General features: G+C 42.9%; 1 protein-coding gene across 4 annotated transcripts; it reads right to left on the bottom strand.

Annotated features, from left to right (window-relative positions):
- Window positions 1–2875: 2875 nt before the first annotated feature.
- Window positions 2876–21599, bottom strand: ktn1 (kinectin 1). 4 transcript variants are annotated; one of them, XM_051388974.1, is made up of 36 exons: window positions 21441–21599; window positions 16076–16770; window positions 15654–15812; window positions 15428–15541; window positions 15190–15320; window positions 14970–15074; window positions 14730–14870; window positions 14451–14557; window positions 13951–14095; window positions 13204–13300; window positions 12898–13082; window positions 12691–12759; window positions 12568–12605; window positions 12357–12447; window positions 11947–12015; window positions 11804–11841; window positions 11552–11645; window positions 11281–11349; window positions 11150–11187; window positions 10647–10737; window positions 10420–10532; window positions 10219–10315; window positions 9949–9989; window positions 9766–9856; window positions 8856–8942; window positions 7204–7293; window positions 6990–7076; window positions 6791–6880; window positions 6613–6705; window positions 6427–6495; window positions 6195–6278; window positions 5671–5754; window positions 4420–4503; window positions 4208–4303; window positions 3995–4105; window positions 2876–3902 (listed from the first exon to the last, which is right to left on the bottom strand). In XM_051388974.1, exons 2-36 carry the CDS (start codon window positions 16767–16769, stop codon window positions 3873–3875), a joined length of 3822 nt encoding a protein of 1273 aa, XP_051244934.1. In that variant the 5' UTR covers window position 16770; window positions 21441–21599; the 3' UTR covers window positions 2876–3872. The 4 variants fall into 4 exon arrangements, with proteins under 4 accessions (XP_051244934.1, XP_051244926.1, XP_051244950.1 ...); XM_051388966.1 differs by having other exon boundaries at window positions 15428–15544; XM_051388990.1 differs by lacking the exon at window positions 8856–8942 and having other exon boundaries at window positions 15428–15544.
- Between the last annotated feature and the right edge of the window lie 88 nt (window positions 21600–21687).

The raw sequence follows: 21687 nt of genomic DNA on the forward strand, positions 1-21687 counted from the left end.
ACGAATCTATCAAGGATCACATAATGTCATGAGATATGACCACTCTGTATAAAGTTACACGGGCCTAAGTGAGCCTGCAGAAGGTGGGGCCGTGAAAATAATCATCCTGTTACATTTCCTGACTGAGATAACATGTAGCGAATGAAAGGATGGTGAAATTAGATTTGCTTATTTTATTGGTGAGCCCCTGGGCCCTTTCAAGAACTTTATTTGATTATGACTTTATTGCAGTGGGGAAATGCATGTGACTGATTATGCAACCTAATGACATCACTATTTATCTGCATGCCTGGAAGTTTTATTTTTACATTACCATTGCTCATTCCATTTAGTTGTCTAGCTTCCTATTTCATCTTTCCTTTATTGGTTGCAAGCCTACAGGTATGTGCCTATTTCTTTCTGTAATATCTTTTTAGTCACCTGGCTCCATGTGTCTAATAATAACACCAAGGCCTTGTCATTTGCTTAATTGCTTCTTCTGAGAATGACAGTTGTAACCAAATGTCCTCACCTTATGTGAGGATGTCAAGAACTTTCTTAACCTCCAACTTGCAATATCCCACATGTCCAGTTGTTCTCACGCCTTTCTGATGAATGTGCCACTCCTCCACTTTTGTCTGGCAGTCTCATCAGCATTTTACTGCCCTTGTCTTGTTTTCACAAGAATCTCCGTGGTTGAAGGCACCGTTACTGCTTCAGGCCCCTTCAGTGGTCCTGTTGCCTTTGCAATTATGGCCTTCTGTTTGAACTGGTGTTCAGTTTCAAAGTGTAATAACACTTGACAGAAAAACAAAAGGTAGTAGGGGGTCACTGGGGCCCATGAAGGTGCTTGCCTCAACCATCCCTATGTGCTACAACTTTAAGTCTCCGGTACAATAAGTTACAACAATGATGTGTTATTCCATTTCAAAGCAGCACGACTCAGATTAATCCATGACATTTGTTCTGTTCTGTTCATAGCTGCACATACTGGGCCATTAATAGTACGGAGCACTCCTGTGTACTATCTAGCTACTAACTTCAGCTTCTTCAGCAGTTGTGCACAAGGATCAAGCTGCATTAGGCCTTTAACTACAGGCCTAGGGGCTGGCCTTAAAGCCGTGGTATAATGAATGTTTACTGCTCTTTTGTGTCACTGTCTCTTTCCGCTTGCTTTCATCCACTGGGCATTGTCTGTGTAAAAGAGCACTACAGTCTTTTCTATGTCTGTCTGACTCACCCTCTCGCATGCACGCACACACACACACACAGTTGAGTTGGGGGGGGTGGGGATCAAAGGCTCTCTAGCACATACCACACTGATGGAGAGCAGATGCAGGGAGTGGGTTGCTTCCCTGAAGTTGTGCTGGCGTAGTGTGAGTGCAAATCTATGTTTAGGAGGAGTCGTCAAATGTTACCAGGCAAGTAGCATGCAAAGCAGAGGTCTACTGCGGCAAGCTCAATTGTGCAATTGAGACTAACAGTGTGAGCAATGATGACATAGGAAAGACAAAGCCCCCATTAACTTCCTCACAGCTCTTCGGCAGGCTTTACACGTCAGACTTTCAATGGGAGTCATGAGACTATCTAAGTGTCTGACAAAGTGTAACCTCAGGCAGATTCATTGCTGGTTTCTCCCACAATTTAACATTTGTTTGTCATTTACCAACACAAGGGTGACATGTCAGGGTTTTCCAAGAACTTTGAGACACATTATATGAAATTAAAGTGACGGAACTGTAGAAAATATCACAAGTCATGATAAATTTGTCAGTTTAAGAGCTCATCATATAATTACATGTAAACAGCTTGTTCATTTTATTAAAAGGACAATTTAACCCATGACTGTATATTAGTAACCAGCCAAGTCATAGGAGACTGTGTACGTAGGGCACAGCGACTTTCAGCAGCAAGCTGAGAAAGCCGCTCCCTGTATGATCCCGTTGATGACGAGTATGTTGAAGATACAGCAGTGCCTGCACTGTTTCGTCGCGTGGTTTCCATGAAGGTAAAAGCCAGATCTCCAATCAGCTGACTGCAGCATGACAGTGTGGGAGAATGTGAGGAATGTGCTGATCCCATGTTGCTCGCGCCCCTGACCTGACCCCCCCCACCCCACCCCCCAGCCAGCACAACAGTCCTGTTGTTTTAAAGGCCTTTTTAACATGCAAAAGATGAGAGCAAGAGCTTTCTGTGCAGATACCCAAAGTCAAGTCAGGTCCAGTCACACAGAACCTGTATTTATCCTTTCAATAAACTAGAAAGCTGGTAGTGCTTAAGAAAAAAAAAATCACAACCATGCCACATCTGGGCTTACAATACACTTTCATACTCGGCCACTCACAGCATCAACAAGTGACCACAACAGTGATTTTTGTTCTTCCTCCCTACAGCCAAGGGAGACATTGTTCCTGGTAAGCTTTTGATTATTTCAGCTACCAGTGGCATTCTTACTTCTTTTCCCATCTCTGTACTGATGGGAAACTTTTTGTAAAACCTCATGCAGGAGCTGAGAAAACAGTCTTCTGTTCTGGGGGATTATACAGCGTGTTACCATCAACGGGGAAGTGGTCACACCCCAAACGTTCCATAATTGAGGCTGCACAACATCAGTCTCTCCACTGTCATACAAAACACTTGCATAAAAATAACACCACCGCATGATAAACATGTTTATTGTGTACAGGAAAGTCAGATGAATATTTCATCAAGCAGAAAATACTTGACAGCTAAAGCTTCATGAGCAGGAGCTTTGTCATTTCCCTGTGCACACTCATGTTTTTCAAAGCTATGAATCAAATCAACTTGAATATTTCAAGTAAAGTTGTGTGCTGCCCCGCTGTGGTAGGGAGAAAGAAGTGCAGAGGAAGAAAAGGAAGCAACACAGGACACTGGACAGATTTATCAAGCATCCCTTTTATTAACATCACCTGTTACAAAAAGAACAAAATCTTCAGTGTTAATGAACTTAGCAACAATATAGCGAGTGTTGATTACAGATGATATGGGACGCTTATTCCTAGAGTAGTTGCTGTAGGATTAAAAACCTCTAACACTGTTGACCTGGCCTTCTCTTTCCACAGCCAGGGTCACAGACTCCCTTCTCTCTGGAGCTGCAGTACAGACTACAGTTTGTCTATGCATCTCCATAGTTACAGTCACGTAGTGACCCTTCGGATATTCCCGAGACCCCTTCTGATCTCCCTTTTCCCACCCAATACTGAGCCAAGGTATGCATGGTGCTATGAATTTATGAATGCACGATGCACAGTTTGTGATAGTTTTCTGGTCATGAGGCAAACAGATCAACAACAGTGTATTTCAGCAGGTCCTAACTGGTACATTTAAACAATACAGGTCTTTAAGTTAAGAAAGAAAAAGGACCGAAAACCCAAAGTTTGTTTCATCAAGTTGGAAATTTGTATCACTGCCCTCTTTTGACAAATAAACAACAAACTACTGCAGTATTCAAAAGGATTCCACTGAAAAATACAGGTGTTTTAAACAAAGGGAATGGTTGCCACACAGTTTAAATTATGCTGGATGTCATTTTTAAGTTTAGAATAAAAATTTAATGGCGATGCTGCTGAAGAAGAGGAATGTGGTGGGAGCGGAGTAGTGTGTTTTGGTACAGTGTCTGGAGTGTTTGGAATTAACAGTAACCTCTGCCTGCTCCCTCACGGCCAACAGTGAGACTGGGAGTGGTTTGCCAGTGCCTCAACCACAGTCAGTTGGAGGCTGCCTACAGTACAGGCGAAGTGATGGAGGTTGGGGAAAGGGGGGTGGCTGTGTGTGAGAGTATGGTTTGACGGTGGTAGTGATGAGACCGAAAGGTCAAAGGTGGTCTCTGTAGTGCAGTCAGAGTGGCTGCGTGGCGGTCCGTCCTCCTCTCACTATACCTTGGGCAGATCTTTGTCAGCCTCCTGGAGGAAAACACAAATGTAGAATGCTCCGACTCAGAAATGCAGGACTATGATAATGATGATAAATAATAATATATAGTAACAGGCCTTACCCCTTCCTGTCCCTTGGTGAGTTGCCGGCTGACGGCTTGTAGCAGCTGCTGCAGTTCTCTGACTGTTTGGTTCAGTCCTGCAGTCATTTTCTCCTTTCTGTCAATCTCTTCCTGTCAGAGATAGAATAACTGGTTTAGAGCACAATGTAACCACCTAAATACCACACATACAAAGACAACCGTTACAACACACAAACGGTCCCAGACTCTTACTCTCTGTGACGTCAGACTGCTATTCTCTATCAGGTCATCAGCGTTGTCTGTCACTTGTGAGAGCTCCCCCTGAATCAGATCAAGAGACTGCTGGGCCTGGGTGAAAGACCAAAAAATTCCACTTGTTAACAACGTGGTTTGGAGTTGGAGCCATATCACTGTATGAGCACTGTAATAAAACTTCATATGTGACATATAATGAGCCTTCCTACCTTATACAGGTCGTCAGCCACCTTTTGTCTCTCGTTCTCCTCCGTCTCCAGCTTGGACAGAGTCTCGGTGAGCTGGGTTTTCAACTGGAATCAAAACAGAGACTCAGTACTTGTTCTACAGTATATTATAGCTTCCTGATGACACCTGTGAATCCCATTTATAATTCAGTTTTGCATTTACACAAAGAGCAGTTAACCAGAGCCAACAATAAATGGGAATGTTACAGTGCTCATCGTTTGCACAGATTTAACAGTTTTTGCTTGTCCAACATAGGCCATGTTCAAACCAAAAATAGCACTGTGTAAGAGTTCAAGGGGCTGCGTTGGTGTGGGCATGTTGCTACAGGTATTGGCAAGAAGATGAATCACGATCCAGAAAGTCCCATTTGAGAAATAGTCATGTTTTAAGGCTTATCATGTTATACTACAGGTTTATGATACTAAATAGGATTTTACAACTCTGGAAAGTTATTGCCGCTGCAGTCATTCTTTCCTGTTTCTCAACGATTGCAAGATAATAAGTACAATTACGTCATTCACCTGACAAAGTAACCTAGCAGGAATATTCACTCGTGCATGTAACCGATTGGCCAATGCATTGTTGCTGAACAATGTAGGAATGCAGTGCAGCAAAACTCTTCATTGTAATTAATCAAGAGGCTACATTTTTGTGAGTGCTACTGCTGGTCTGAACGCACCCAATATATGGTTAAAACACTGCCAACACTTCACAAAGACCACAGAAAATTGTCCAGTAACATTAGGGCAAGACAAAGACAACAAGACAGAACAGACAGACAAGATTCGTAAGAAGGCTTAAGAGGAAATAATAGTGTGCAGTTGAAGGTGTAGAGAAGAATTCTAGCTGAAGATGGACAAAATGGAGCATATTTTTAGGCTCTACAGAGGATAGGCAAGTTGACTAGTAAGCCATTTGTTAGGTGCCTGACACGGTTAAGTGCCAGTGTACTGAAGGAAGAGTTAGCCTTGTAAGTATCACTGAGTGTGAAGGTGAATCATCATTCTCAACCTCTATTTTTTGCTGACTTTACTTTGCTAGGTTCCTTGCACCTAAAATTATTTTAAGTTAAAGACTGAGAGTGCACGTTCACTGAGGTTATGGATGATGACCCACAGCAGCAGAAGATGCAAGAATCCCCGTCCCATGGCAGTCAGTGTAGACCCACCGCTGAGTGCCATAAGGGATAGGTTTTAAAAAGGAGCTCTAGCTAGAGGTCGAGCAACGCTTACCAAATTCAGCTCCTCATTCTGTCTGATAGCCTCTGTATATGAGCCATCAAGTCTGGTCTGCAATTCAGTCAACAGATCTTTGAGCTGAAATTAAGTTTGAGATGATGTGTTTAATGGAAGTCTGTGGGAGTCAGGTTCAGGACAGCACTACACGGTCTACACAGTGACATGAGCTGATAGCTAGCAGAGCCATGTTGTGATAAATAAAGCTCAGGATCCTGTTGTGCATGACTGTAAATTACCAAAGGCAATCTCTTAAGTTAGTCTGGTAAGTGGTGTAACTAAGTGATTGCTAGAGCTGACTATGTGACGTGTGTGTACTTTTAATTTCAATATTTAAATGTCTGTGTTGTGTGGATTCCATATGCTCCAAATAAACAAAGTAATGGATGTCACAAAAACACCCAAACAGGAAAAAAAAACAACCCATGAACATGAAATGACACTACAGGGCTCAGGCTTTTGCCACAGGGGGATAACCGAGGATCACAAGGCTGACTGAAGACAGCATGTTTCTGGCTTACCTCTCTGACCTCCGTCACATAGGTGGCACTCTCACGCTCCGCCCTCTCCAACTCAGACTCCAAATGCTGCTTTTCTCTTCTCAGCTACAGAGCACAACAGAGGTTCAGAAATATTTACAACAGAGACAAAAACAAAAGTTAAAATGGCAGAACATTTAAAGTTTGAACTACAATAAGTCTTAGAAGAAATACAAGAGTGTGAACTTAAGATGTGTGTTTCAAGAGGACTGACATTTTCCAACTCGGCCGGATCAGTTAGTCTTTCAATCTCTTGCTCCAGACTTGTGACTTTCTGGCTCATCTAAGGTAAGAGACACGAGAATGATGCAATGAAAAGCGAACAAAGTGCAATAATATACCACCTCAGTGATTCGAAATTCAATCTGGGAGTTGTTTCCTACAAAACTTGAACACATACCTCTCTGAGCTCTCCTTGAGATAGCTCGAGCTTCACCCTCCAGCGAGACTCCTCCTGCTCCACACTGTTCTGGAGGCGCTGCAGGATGCCCTCCTGTGGATGCAACAGGGAATGACAGCTCAGTTTGTGAAGAGATGTCTCTACAGAACAGGTAAAGAAACGGTAAACATTATCTCACCGTCTCTGCCAAGACCTTCTTGTATGTCTCACAGTCTTTCTGTAGAATCTTTTGGGTTTCCTCAGCTTCTTTCAGCTTCTCAGCCAGTGCCTATTGAGAGAGAGAAAGTAAGTATTTTTTTTAGCTAAAGATATCTTCAGATTAAGAGGAAATTTCTTTTTTTTTTTCTTTCTTTTTTTTACATTTCCACTTGATTTACCATAGAGTCCCCTGATGCAGGGGTGGATTGTGTAGCTGAGCTTTCAGCTACTGCCTTCTCAAATGTGTGGAGCCACTCCTGATGGTTCTAGTAGAGAGAGGAGATGAAGAGAAAAGGGAAACATCACTAAAAGTTTAAGACACAAGTGCAATTGAGTAAGAAACGGAATTCAAACACAATTTAAAGGGAGGTAAAAATCCAGTATTATCCATACCTGCTCATTGGGCAGAGGCACATTGGGCAGAAGTCTGTGCAGAACATCTCGACACTCTGCCTGAGACATTGCCAGTGCTGCCTGGTTCTCCTACAAGGTGATAAGGAGGGAGCAATGAGGAAAAGGACAAAAAGAAGAGAGAAGATTGAGCACTGACTGTTGCAATAGTTCAGTCATTTCGAAGATAAGGTCCAGCGGTCATTCACAGCAGATATGACAGCCACCTTTCCTTCTTCGTCATTCTACTCAGTTTAAACCAGCCATCATCGGGTCATCCATCGAGATGCTCCAATCAATGTCACAGAAATGATTCATTTAGCATAACACAAACAGAGAATTAGGATAATCGCTGTCTCGCTCGAGAAAACATCTTTCAACTGGCCACACCTACACACCTAAGTGTCAGCAACCTCAGATTCAGAGCACATCACAAGCTTCAGTCTTCCTGCAACCGCAAGCACATCAATCGGCTTCCATGAAAATTCTACAAAAGTACCTTGAAACTCTTCAATAAATAAATTCAATAAATGAAAAAGGTAGCTATCAGTCCTCCCACAATAGGCTAGCATCATGCACTGTCACTCTGAGGCCTGAAGGGAGAACGTATGCCAAGCACTAGCCAGCTGGCACTCTAACCGCTATTCACATTAACTCACTGTGTCACACAAGGCAGCTCTGAGACGAGCGTAGTTGAATACAACCAACATGCACTGACAGTAAACAACAGCTGCCAAGGAACTCCCTGGCTCAGCGAAGAGAAGGTGCTTTCTACTGTACTCGGATGGCAAGAGAGCAGCTGCTGTGCTCAGGGTTCAGCATGTACCCTTCCCTAAAGTAGGGGGAGGACGGCAAAAATATACATACTTACTGTAACTGTTAATAGAACAGCTATCTGGTAGCTCACTCTATGTCTACACGAAGAGACCTGCAGCTATAAAGACATACACTGTAGATTTTGCTTGACATTTAGTTACATTTGCTCATCCTGATGGAGACAGTTTCAGTTGTGAGTAAAGAGTACTGAGAAAGATAAGGGCACTGTGGCATATTCATTAAAAGTTTTAAATGATAATTTTTAAAAAGGAATACACTGCATTAAAATTGACGTAAATTAAACAGATCATCATAATTAAATTGCAATATTGACAGTACGGATGTCACAAAGCAGAATGAGAGGAAAACATGCTAGAAATGAGTCACATGACAGAAAGACAGGAAGCTGCAAAATGATTACCATGAATCTCAATCTAATGACATCTAGTGAAATCATTTCTAGGTTACTGCACACTCATTTCCAAGCATCAGCCTGAGCTTTGGGCAGGGAGTAATCTTTTATACATTTCAGAGCTTAAAGCAAAAATATATCCGCTAAAAGAAACCAATATTTGTTAAGTTAGTTACATCTGAGATTCTGAAAGGGCGTAGCGTAGTTCAACAGCTCGACGCACAAAGCCAATTGAAAACTTGAGGCCAGACAACAGAGGGGAGGGGCGAGAGTGAGGTAAATGAGTATGCAGCTTTGTTATGGATGAAGGTGGAAAAAGAAATCTCACTGGGACAATTATGGCAAAAAAAAAACAGCATTTTTTGTGGGAGGGGGGGATGCATCAGATTGGAACTAGAGTGAAGCATACTGAGGTGGGGTGTCGAACCTTGACAGTTTTGCTGAGTTTCCCTTGAAGCATGGACTCGGTGGCTGACAGAGCTTCCATTGCACTCCAGTTTTTCTCCCGAAGCTCCTGTTTTGGTCAGTTCCAGAGAGATACTACTTTCAGTTCAGCCTCAAGGAAAATGCATTCAGTGACCCTCAAATACAGACTGGTAGAGTAACATAACAAACCGAACGCATTTCTCATCTTAAAATGACTACATTCTGCTTTTCAACCATGCTCCAACCGCTAAAAATAAGCATGAACAAACAGCCTCGAGAGTCCCAGTCTCGCACCTCGTGTGGGTAAAAGCAACATGCACAGTACGCAAGATATGTATAGTAACAATGTTCTGTGAGTGCTTTCTATTCTATTCAAATTAAGGCAATAATATCTACAAATCATACAGTAGATATAAAAATGAAATAAAGCCCATATAAATACATCAAATATGCCTCTCAAAATAAAAGGTAGGCAAGTTTTTGGATGCTCTGAATCACCCACAAGCTCAGACAAGCTAGCTGAAATAGTCCTGGCCAACGGCGAGCATAACAAGAGTAGGCTGGAAGCCCTGTTATGCAACACTCAGCTTAAGCAAGACAAATCAAAATAGACATCTGTACTGATGTGTATAATCATGTTGAGAACACAACCGTAGCTATGGAACGCTTTCTATTTGGTGTTTAAAAAGATCTGTTTAAAAGAACAAAAAGCAAACCAGGTGAGACTAATTGGCAGAGGACAACAGGAAGTATGGATGTATGCTGTGTGCAACTGTGTGCATCATATCCAGTGTGAAGGGGGTATTTTGGGGTACCACACAAGGGGAGGGGGGGTGCAATGTCTGGCAGGGCTTTAGACCAAAGCAGTTACTGGTGTATATAGGTTCAGGTCATCGCTGTAGAGAACCTACGTTGTTCTTCTTCCTATGAAGCTCCAGGGAGTCCCGCAGCTCAGCCAGCTCACTCTGCAGATCTGAGACCTGCTTCTCCTTCTCTGACAACCTGATAGACAACATCATAACCACTCATTACAAACGTCATTATGTAGTTAAGCAACCTTGAAAATAAAAATGCACGTGAAAAACATTACTCACGCTGTAAGGAGCTCTGGGCTTGGCACTGGTGTTTCGGACTGCTGTTTGAAAAGAGGGGGAAAAAAAAGACTCAATTAAAATTATGACTGAATTAGAAGTTTATCTCTTATGATCAAACACCAGAGAACAGTTCAAAGTTCAGTTCAAACTTTTTGAAAGTTTTATCTGTTCTGAATCACACACCCACTTCCTCCAACATAATTTGTTCTTCAAGGCTAAAATATGTCACATTTGTACAGTAATGAGCATTTTTTTAAGATCGTTCCATACCTGTTGTTGCACCTGCTCCAGCTTGTCACTCAGCTCCTTAGTCCTTGCCTCCAGTTCAGCCTGCAGCATCAGGATCTCCTGGTCCTTCACCACTAGCCTGCAGGTCAGGTATGTTTATTATTGGTCTGATTCGTAAGGGGCTTTGCTGGAAGACTTTGTGGTGAAATGTGTGCGTGGGTGCGTGTGGTGGGGTTAACTCACTGAGCCTGGAGTTCTTGGAGCTCGGCGACAGAACTGGTCGGCTCTTCTGGCATCTCCTTCTGTCTCAGCTGCTCCATCTCTGCCTGCAGGGCGGCCAACTGCTGCTCTAGAGCCTGTGAGAAAAAAACTGCTTCAGCCAAGAGCTCAAAATAGGACCATACCAAACAATATAAGGGACATTTGACATAGGAAAATGCTGCATTTCATTGATACAGAAAAGTCCACACCTCAGCTGCCTTCTCTTTGGCTGAGCTACCGTCTTGTGCTGCCTGTAGACTCTCCTCCATTGAATTTAGCTTCAAATCCCTCTCTTGGATCCTACAAAGCAAAGTAAAACAAGTGTTCATCATACAGACCTGTTTGAAGTCACACAGAATCTGCTGATCCAGTACAATACACAGCCTCTCGTTCCAGCGGAAATGTTAAAAGAACTACTATGAGGGATGTGTCCAGGGAATGGCCTGGAGTGCCACAAGGAATTACTTTTGATATGCTCACAGTAGAGAAAGTAGTAGCCTTTGGTTTCATAACAGTGATTACAGTTTGCTTCATGTCAACTAGTTGGAAAAGCTAGCTGAGACTAGTGTTGCCGAAATTAAAGTTAGATATTTTATCCATCTGTGTGTCTTTGTGTGTTGTGGACGGGGGTAGGTGAAGATAAGACTATGGTATTTAGGGATCACAACAGTTTAGTAGTACAAAGCCTTGATTGAAATTTGATTGATCTTACTTGCTCTGGAGTTCTTCCACTGTCGACTCTGATGATGCCTACGATTAGGTGAAGAAACAATTTAAAACAAATGAATAGGGTGGAGAAAACACAGCAACTCCTTTTTAAAAAGAAGATTTTAGACAGCTCACCTGTTCTTCTGACTTCCTCTTAATCGCCTCGATTTCTTGTTTTAGTGCCTCGTTCTCTTCTCTTACAGCCTGCATCAGGGAAAGACATTACGTAAAGATTTTTTTACTCATTAGGGATAGTGATTACAAAGCAAACAGCGAAATGCAGAGTCACTTCAAAGTATGCTGATGTGAGTCAAATGTGGGTGTATGCGTGAGGCAGCATGTTTTCAGATGTTTGAGGCTTTTGCTACCCGTGGCCGTCCCTTTCTAGACTAGACAAAACACACACCTTCAGCTCTTCTTCCTTGTTGGCCACTTCAATCAGCCCCTTCTCCAGCAGTCCCTCTACGGTTTTCATGTTCTCCTCCTTCTCCCGGACAACACTGGGTGAGAAGCAATGTTTTATTAGGTCATTCAGTAAATGTTTATGGCTTATTACATGTTTAACCAACTGATGCAATCAAAATATGTTCCAGTATACACACAGACACAGAGACAGAAACACAGAGACAGAGACACAGAGACACACAGACACACACACCTCTTCTGGAACTGGTCCAAAGCCAGTTGGGAGGCAGTCTGCATGGGGAGAGAGATAAGAGAGGGAGTGTCAAACAGAAGACCAAACAAACACATAGGGCGCTTTTAAATTAGGAAAAGACTGTAAAAAGGTACATAGCTGACCTGATCAGAAATCTGTGCCTGCAGATTCTGAATCTCTGCCTTCAGTGACACGTTCTCATTGTGCAAGGCCTGCAGAGGAATCGGCAGGAAAGAGAGACAGCAACACTTATTAGGTTAAGACAATTCAAATTCTGACAGACAAGATCTTGAACAATGACATAGTACACATAATTCTGTCTTAAATTCTTAAAACCATGAAATAAATGATCCATTTAGAATGTAAATCTAAAATATCTAAAATGTGAACTGTGACTTCTTTCTGGCCGTTTGGTGTACCTGGTCTTCAATCCATATTCCCTCTCAACACAATGAGAGGGCCTAGAACATGTTTACCAAATTCCTGCAGACTAATGAACCAATGCAATGTTAGTATAAGAATCTGTAGATGAAGCGCTCTTTTGTGACTATACCTGCATGTTGGTTTCTCTACTGGCCCCACTGCTCCTCTCAGCATTTAGAGAATCCTCCAGACTCTTCCTCTGCAACTCCTTGTCAGCCAATCTGAACACAACATGGGGAATAGTTGGGGGAGCACATGAAGAATGGCTCGACAGTATCACTTTTAATGCAATCAGTATGTCTGAAAAAGGTAAAAAGGAAAAAAAAAATAATAATTCTTACAGCTTCTGTATCTCCTCAATGTGGGAAACATGGGTGGCCTAAATGAGAAGAAAATAAATCTTATTAGCCTTCATACATTATACATTCTGACAAAACATAAGTAAATGAGCTTGATAAATATACCTGTGAAGAGATCTGGGCCTGCAGGTTTTCATTCTGGACCTGAAGACTTTTGTTTTCATTTATAAGTTCCTGTTAAACACAGACTGCATTAGTGTAAACAAACACTGTGTTCTGCCCTGAATCTCTCTGCATTTCAATGTAGAATCAACATGCAAAGACGTGTTGTAAAATAGTTTGTTTTGAGTGTGCAATGTTGTGGTGGCTCACCTGAACCCGGGCCTGCAGCGAATCGTCAGGCATGCTGTGCTGGGACATCTCCATGAGCTCCATCACTCTCTGCTCCAGCCGATCCTTGGAGACCATGGCTTCAGTCAGGCTGCTGTGTAGGGTCTGGATCTCCTTGTTCTTATTGTTCATCTCCGTCTCCGCTGCCAGCAGCTTGTTGTGGAGCTCTGCGCCCACACACACACATATAAGACATTCAATGGCTGAACGTAACCTGAAGATTCAACTGGATGTAGCAGAAGCGACAAGTAAAAAGGGATACTTTTGTATGATGTTATATTTTATCACCTTGCTTTGAGGCGTGAAGATTCTCTCTCTCATCATTGACATTGTGAAGGAATTTCTGCAATTCTTCCCAACGCCGCTTAGCATCCTGCAGTTGGGCCTGGGGATGGAGAGATGTATCCAATTTGGTGAACACTTTCCTCCCACACAAAACAATACTAAACAATACACTTATAACAGTTTATTCGGGGTGGGAATCATAGATCCTACACTTAGGAGTGTACAGCTACAAAATACTACAACTCAATGACAGAGGTTGATTTGCATTGAGGCCACCTGAATTTCTACAAGGCTGTGATCCTCTAGTCTCTTTTTCTGTCTCTGGATCTGTCAAACTAAGTTAATAGTTTAAACTACAAAAATATCTTATGGGCTTTGTTTCATTGATTTTTGTAGCCTGTGCCATAAAGAAAGGCAGTTTTCTGTCATGAAAGTTTCAGGAAAGACAGGAAAGGCTGATCAAGGTGTCTAGCAGGAAACGTGTTGTTTATACACAGCACAAAGCCTCAAACATTCCAGCTTCCAAAGCTAACACAATCCTCCCTACCCAGGTTCTATTTCCCACACCCCTCCCCAGGACTTCCACTACAACCTCCTCCCATTTCCTTGATAATGCAACCACACCCGGTAACTAGATTTGAAGCTGTGCAGCGTTGCCCAGGTTTTGTACAGCTCAGTTCATTTTTGTCTCGGCTGGGGGAAACTGAAGCATAGGCTAAATAAACACATCGTGCATCTGGATAAGTGTACCTCCAGCTGGGACACGTTCTGCTTGTAGCTGACCTCCAGTGACTTCCTCTGGTGCTCCTCCTGCTGCAGCTTGCCGTTGTTGTCTGCCAGCTCTTTCATCAGACTGGCGTACTCAGAACGCAGCTTGTTCAACTCTGCTGAATTCCTAGCAAGCCACACACATACACACACGCACAAATGAGTAATGTGGAAATGGTTAATGGGGCATTATCATGGGATGCTGTCGATGAACCAAACTACAAAAAGGCCTGAGTGATGCATTTCACAATGTGTAACTGTGAATGAGGAGGGATCTGTGACCTAATGTGAACAATGCAGGAAGAAGAAATGTTGAGACGGGAAGGTTTGCAAATGCAACTGCGATGGAAAGACAATGAGCTGAAATTCAAATATGAACTGGATCACTAGGAGTGTTTCACCAAGCTGAGCAGATGAGACGTGTATGAAGCTCCAGAGAGCATGATCAGTAGGGTTCTTATCTATTGTAGTGTAACACTGACTTGCTCTCCATCTGGTTGGTGGCCGAGCTGACTGCGTCCCTCAGGATGCCGTTCTCCTGCTGCAGTCGAGTGATCTGGCTTTCCAGCTGCTCCCTCACCTGCTGGAACTACACATGGACACGATAGGATATCAGACAATAGGATTCGATCTCCATGCAGCCTTGAGAAAAATGCCAAAAAGTTTGGGTTCCTTCACATTTTTCACAGTACTGATGACATGGACAAATGGAAAAATAGCAAATGAATCTCAATAATTCTGCAAGAAATCAAAGCCCTCACCTTTATCTGCATGGTCTGGAGCTCCTGGTAGCTGCCCTGTGCTTTGGCCTGCATACTCCCCAGTTCTTTCTCCATGGCTGCAAGTCGCTCTCTCATCATGGCCTCCACCCGGCCCGTCTTTTGCTTCTCAACCTGCAACTCCTAAAGCACAAAAGCAAAAGGGTATATGAAGCTCTTCGCTGAAACAAATGGAATTATTCCTGCAATACAAATAATAAACCATTAATCTAGAATATAGACCTGGCTGAGTTGTTTCACTTTGTCCTTGGCAATGGAGGACTCCTCCTGCAGAGTTGTGAGAAGTCTTTCTCGTTCCTGTACAGCTGGATCAGGCCTTGCTGCAGACTAGTAGAAAGACACATAATGTTAAAAAAGTACCAGGTCTCCTGGCAAATGCAAATAATGTAATGTGTCACTTGTAAAGAACACATTCAAAGTTATCTCTTAATAAATCTCTCACCTTGTGCCAGGCATCCATGGCATTGGGGCTTTTCTCTCGGAGAAGAGCCATCACACTGACGGCCTCAGCTTCTGACAGAGCCAGGCTGGACAGACCAGACAGCAGCTCCTTCAGCTTCACCTCTGTGTTCTCTGTTAGAAGGGATGCAAATTAGGAAGTGTGTATATGAATCAGCAGTAGATGTGGGATAGAAAAAACACAACCAAAGACTGGATCAGACTTGTTGTTTTACTCTTACCTTTGTCGGTCTCGTTCTTCTGTTTCTTGCCGCTTCCTTTGGATGGTACATCATCATTATGAGCTGCCTGGTGGTTGGCAGGAGCTGCTGAGTCAGCCAGAACATGGGCTTCATCTACTGGATTTGAGAAAAACTGGTTGATTACTTACAATTTCAGGCTTCAGTCTGAGTACATGTCCTTTTATTTTAGATAATTTTGCATGTGTGACAATTGTATCATCGTTACCGGGCTCTGTCTTCTGCTTCTTGGCAGAGTTCTTCTTCTTGCCACTGGTAGCACTCGGGGCTGCACCGTCAAGAACTTTGGTCTCAGCCACAATGGGAGCCTCCTTCTTGACTGGAGCTGGCGCTTGCTCGGCCTTAACCTCTGGCAGCTGGTCATCCACTGGAAAGGGACAGGTATGGAAGAATACTGTCAATCTCAGATAGTATGTCTCGAGACAGACAGATAGAGGGTGTCCAATTATCATTACAGCTATTGGACTAAATCTCTAAACTTGAAGATGTGCAAAACTATGGCTTCTCAGCTTACATTTGTCTACCAATAACCAGTGTTACTTAGGAGGAATATATTGAATGAAAGAGTTAGCAATTTCCATGTTTTCAAAGAGAAACTAAATGACACACCCACTTATAATGGTTACTCACCAGGCTCTGCTTTCTGTTTCTTTTTCTCCTTCTTCTTCCCAGAGACCTGGGGAGGCGTCTGAGCCTGAACAGGAGCCTGAGCGGCTTGGACCGGGACCTGGACCTCAATCTGGGGAGGGGGAGGGCTGTACTGTTTGCTTAGAGGTGCCTCTGTCTTGCGGCTGATCGGCTTTGAGCCATTTACTTCTGGCTCCTCAGAAGAGAGAGCCGAAGCAGCGGCGGCGGCAGCAGCAGCAGCAGCAGCTGCAGCAGCCTTGGCAGCCTTTTTCTCCTTCTTCTTTCTCTCCCTCAGACCAGCAGGAGCCTCTGGTGACACTGATACAGGCACATAGGCAGTAGGTGTTAGTGGGGCAGGATCTGGTGTAGCCACAGGTGCAGGTTCCTCCTCCACCTCCAGAGTGGAGCTGTTGGCACCATCGGCTACGTCAAAATCACGAAGATCCTCTTCCGACTCCCCTCCACCTCCGCTACCTCCACCGCTGGCACTCTCCTTCTTCTTGCTCTTCTTCTTTTCGTTCTTCTTACGGGTGTCTGGCCTGGATGGCGGCAGCTTGAGGTCGCGTTTCTGCCTGGCCAGCACCTCATCATAGGAGGTTTCCTTCATGAAGAGCCAGAAGAAGAGGAACATGAGGGCAATGACCAGGGAAGGGGCCAGGATGAGCAGGTACTGAGAGTCATAGATATCCACCGCCATTCTGAAGAGGAGAAATACATGGGAAAAAACATGAGTATTCAACATCATGATATGTATCTGCCAATATTTCACACATAGACTGTATGTGTGACATTAAGGTAATAGATTTATACCAACAAACAACTGGTCAAAGCTGCAAAGCAGGTTCTGGTACACCAATAGTGCCGAGAGGGTGGGAGTGAGAGGGCTCTTACCGACACTTTGTCCTGTCTAGGTGATATGATCCAATTAGATAACACTACCCCAGCTAGACAGCTTAACATCCTCCCAACACCTTTATATAGGTTCATAGAGAATGAGGTATATCTACTTGAAACATGGCCTGGAAATCATAGAATGTTACTAGAGACAATAAAGGCCACCAACTTCAGTCACATTGGCTTAAAAGGGGATAAAATAGGTCAAGAACATCAGAGAGACAACTAGGCTAAAAAGAAGATGGCTCACTCACTGTCTCATTTAGTCACTTCCCTCCTTCAGCCCCCACAAGGACGACATGGCGGTATTCTAAACTCATATCAGGATGGATTTGCAAGAGGCAAAAATACACCCACATGCAAGTGTCACCCCTGTGAGGTCTGCTGCAGCTGTGGTTTGGCCCCTGCCTACTTCAAGCCTAGGGAGAAGAGGTTCCTCTTCCATCATAGGCAAAGTTTACAGAGTCAAGAGGTCTTGAGATTTAACCAGTTGAGTATATGCCAAAGATATTCTTAGGAACTATGTGTTGTCTCCCCAAGGCTATGCAGAGAGAAAGAACTGGGGTGGAATCAACGCAGATAAAGCAATAATAATTTGAGACATAATGCGCACTAGAAGCCCCTAAAACGAAACTGTAAGCATTATTGTAATTTTTCCGTATAAATGACACTGAGGAAATGGCTGCAAATGGCTGTTAAGATGAGGTGGACTTATTTGGCAACAGTTACTCATAGTTTACACATATGAATATCAATCAATGCAGTTTCTCAGCCAAATAAGCTGATTAGAAGAAATGTCCAACAACACTGGAAATTTTAACAAAACACTATCAAAAAATATATAATATATTTGTAGCTGTAGGGGTAGGCAGTTTTCCCTGATTTTCCTCTTTTATGCTCTTATATCTATCTTTTTTATATTAAATACATTTTCGAGCACATGTTTTTTTCTGTTTAATCAACTTGATTACATCCTAGATGGCACTTTTGATGTGAGAATCCCTGAGGTAGTGCTGCAATTTTGTCAATAATAGCGCTACCAATTCTGATAAAGTAAATAGACTCTTTCCAAACATAGGACAGTACGTCTCGCAAACCAACACAGCAATACCTTGTGCAAACTTAAAAAAACAGTGACAAGTTAAGCCCTGGGTGATGACAGCAGCATTGTGTTGTCATTCGACAATGAGCGACATGACCTGGTGTGCAACACAATCCCATCCTATACCCAAGATCTGTGGCAGTAATATAGCGTAGGAGTCAGCGTCGTAGAGCAGACCTCTTTAGTAATTTGGATTAAGCAGATTACCCATGATAATACATTTAAGAATAACTTTCCACGGCAGGGCTTCCTGAGGACTGGCAGGCTTAGTCCTGTAGTGTACCGCTGACCCTGTTTCAGTCATACCTTGAAAACCTCTCAACATATATTCCACAACACGCACAAAAAGTACCAGGCCTGTTATAATGTTTAAACTGTTTAAGTATTCTCAGTGTAATACTGATGCCTCTACATGACCTACAAACAAGAATGAGAAGCTGACAATTTCTATATAGTTATTCTTCATGCCTGCCACCAGGTCGGAGTCGGTCGGATTACACACAAAATCAGACGAAACAAGGCTCTGGAAACACTACTACTTTTGTCCACAGGGGCCAACAGAATCAACACAAAATTAAAGTTCCTTGTAGCTGCTTTAATATTTGACTCATTCTGAAAAATTATTTTGCCTCTCAAGCGCCAAACTTTTCCTCCAAACATAGAGCATAAACCAAAAAAAAGTATTATATAAGATTTTTGCTTAACCGTTTGTTAACAGTTTTCATTATATAACATAAAGGCATGTTTGCCTTATACTTTTATATTACTACTAACCATTATATTCTTATTATGTGTCTGAGTGGAATCTGTGCCAAAGAGCATGCATTCCTCCAGACTCTCAATAGACTACAGCTGAGGACAAACCCATAAAAAATATGTTGCTGAACTAAAACCCATACCATCATCTGAACATATTAGCCTTTACTTTTTTTTTTTAAACCACAAACTCAGGCTAATAAGCAAGATACAAATAAAGCCTTTCAGTGGCCTGGAGATTATGCAAAAAATAAATAAGACGAAGGACATAAAGAAGCCATAGTACAGAATGTACTAGATAAACACCATGGGTGAACTGGGTAACAAGGTTTTAACTCCTAACATTCAGTGGCTACAAATCCGGAAATTGTTTTTCATTTCACATTCATTGCATGTTCCAGGACACTCCCACGTCAGAAAAAAACAAAAGTGTGAAATAAGTCTTAAAGCAACATTGGTTTTTGGCATATTAAGAATGGGTGGAGTAAGTGGTGTAAGAGTTTGAAGCCTGCTTGCTTTCTTTCAGTCCCAGGCCTCAGAGTGGAAGGTGCATGAGTTTCCTTATACAGCCCGAGCCTTGTACCAGCATCAAAATGAGCCCCGAGGACAAAGCCCTCTCGGGCTGTTGGCTCCCCGGAATCTAGCCACTTGGCTGGCCAGGCCTCCTGATTTGGCAGGCCTGGACAGAGAGGGAACTCCTGATAAATATCCGGCCCCAAAAGCAGTGCAGACGGTACTTGAAAACCAGGCCATGCTGCACTCTACTCTTAGCATCTTTCAGATGGCAACAATTTCCTAAGAAGCACAATAATGACCGAGCTCTTCAGGTGAACAATTTCTATATTCCGCATCGAACTCAAGTGTAATTTACAACAAATGTAACCAGTGTTTTCCTTGAGTGAGTGCTAGTGCTGGTGCTTGGCAAAATGGCTGAAAATGTTAGAATGATACAACATTTATATCAAGTGATACTATTTGTTTATAACTAACTGTATAAGCTATATAAGTGCAAAGGTTACTAAACTTGAAGATTGTTTAACAGCTGTGTGACACATTAACTTTAGACACACAAATTAAGAAAAATAAAAGCTATACTAGCAGTCTTCCCTTGTATTACATTGGGACCACTTTTAGATTATATAACTATTTACTCTCTAATGAGGGTACCTATTAACCAGAAAGTTTCAGTGATTACACGTAATTAAAAATAATCTACCTTAGCATGATAAGTAGGACAATTGGAAGATGGTTGTGTCTGAATGGTTAAACTGTACTGATAACAAACTGATAATTCACCACTAGCTCATTATCAGAACTCCGGTAATAAACTACACAGAAAGTAGCAAAGTACACAGTGGGGCCTCTGACTATACTGGAAAACATTAACAAATAGGTTAAAAAAAAATAATTAGTGCTCTTCTTGATCAGGTTGTAGCAAGGGAACCTGAGAGCACAGTACATATTGAATCAAGACACCCTAGATTAGAGTTTATCTACAGATAGACCTCCAGGAAAACTGTCAAAGATGCAACCAAGATAGAACTGACACAATACCACAAGAGAGGGGGGAAACTCAGGAATATATTAATGTACTATAAGCCTTACTTTCTAAAAGTGGGGCCAGTTACAGTCATACATAATCATGTCTTCAGTCACCACCTCATTGCAAATGTAGTAGGGTTACAAACACATGTCGTTTTTATATACCAAAATAAGTTACAACAGATCGACTTGTCTTTAAAGGTGATATCCAGTAAGTCACCTAACCATTCAACAAGAGCAGCTGACTATGGTTGAGTACCAAATGTCCCAGCATGCTAGGTCATGTCTGATCGTCGGCCTTGTTCAGACTACTGAACCAAGATACGCAATGGCAGCTGTTCTCACACCAAGTAAAGACGACACAGCCAGCCTTGATGATACAGCCTGTAATCAAAGAAAAAGCAGAACTGATCCGGCGTCAATCGCTCTTGCTAACTTAGCTCATAAGCCACACGTTATATTAAAATAAGCCATAAAAAGAGAAAGAAGAGGGACACATGTCGACGTCCAGCTCACTTCATCAACATGACTAGCAAGAAAAAAGTGTTTATTTTAACAGTGGGGGCTCACTAGTACCCTGACCGTGGCTACAAGTAGTTCCTTTAATAGTTAAATCCAAACAAGAAGAGGCTTGTCGCCACTCAAGTTCGCCCCGCTGAGTGCTCGAGCTCAGCTCTATGAATGAGCTAGCTAACATTAACGCTAGCCAACTAACGTGAGGCAGGTACTAACTACCGTTGGCCGGCCAACACAATTATTAGTACAGAGTAAGTATTCAACAATAAAAGTCACTGGCTAAAGTGCTAACAGGAACACCAAAGTTTGTTTCTGTTTCACACTCAACGCGTCTGGAGGCGTGGACCTCTGCCCCCACGGGCCTAGTGTTGCTGGTGACCCAGCCTCCCTCTCTCCTGAAATCTCTGACCCGGTCTGCTGCCTCATTCTTCCGTTAGAGTCCTGAGGGCCGTTCCCAGGCCTGGGTAAAGAGCTTAGCTGTGCTAAGACCGGGACTAGCGGCTTTTTTTTGACAATAAATAAACACAGTATCGCCGAAAACAGCTGCTCACAGCATACCTGTAGCTTCAGTGTGTTGTTGCCTTAGCAAGTGGTGAAATGGCGTTGTTCTGCGTTGACTCTGGCAGACTCCTGACTTCCCGGAGCAGCTCCAGCCTGGCTTTCTTCTGCGCTATCCGTCAGACTATCTCCTGTTTCTGGTTAGCGGGGGGCGGGTCATAGGCAGACTGCTGGGACGCTTGTTTTGTTACTCGCCGCACACCGTCCGGAGCCGTTATTAAATAGTGAGACAAGAGTGCCCCGCCTT

Source organism: Dicentrarchus labrax, unplaced genomic scaffold (genome assembly GCF_905237075.1).
Source record: "Dicentrarchus labrax unplaced genomic scaffold, dlabrax2021, whole genome shotgun sequence".
Classification (NCBI taxonomy): Eukaryota; Metazoa; Chordata; class Actinopteri; family Moronidae; genus Dicentrarchus; species Dicentrarchus labrax.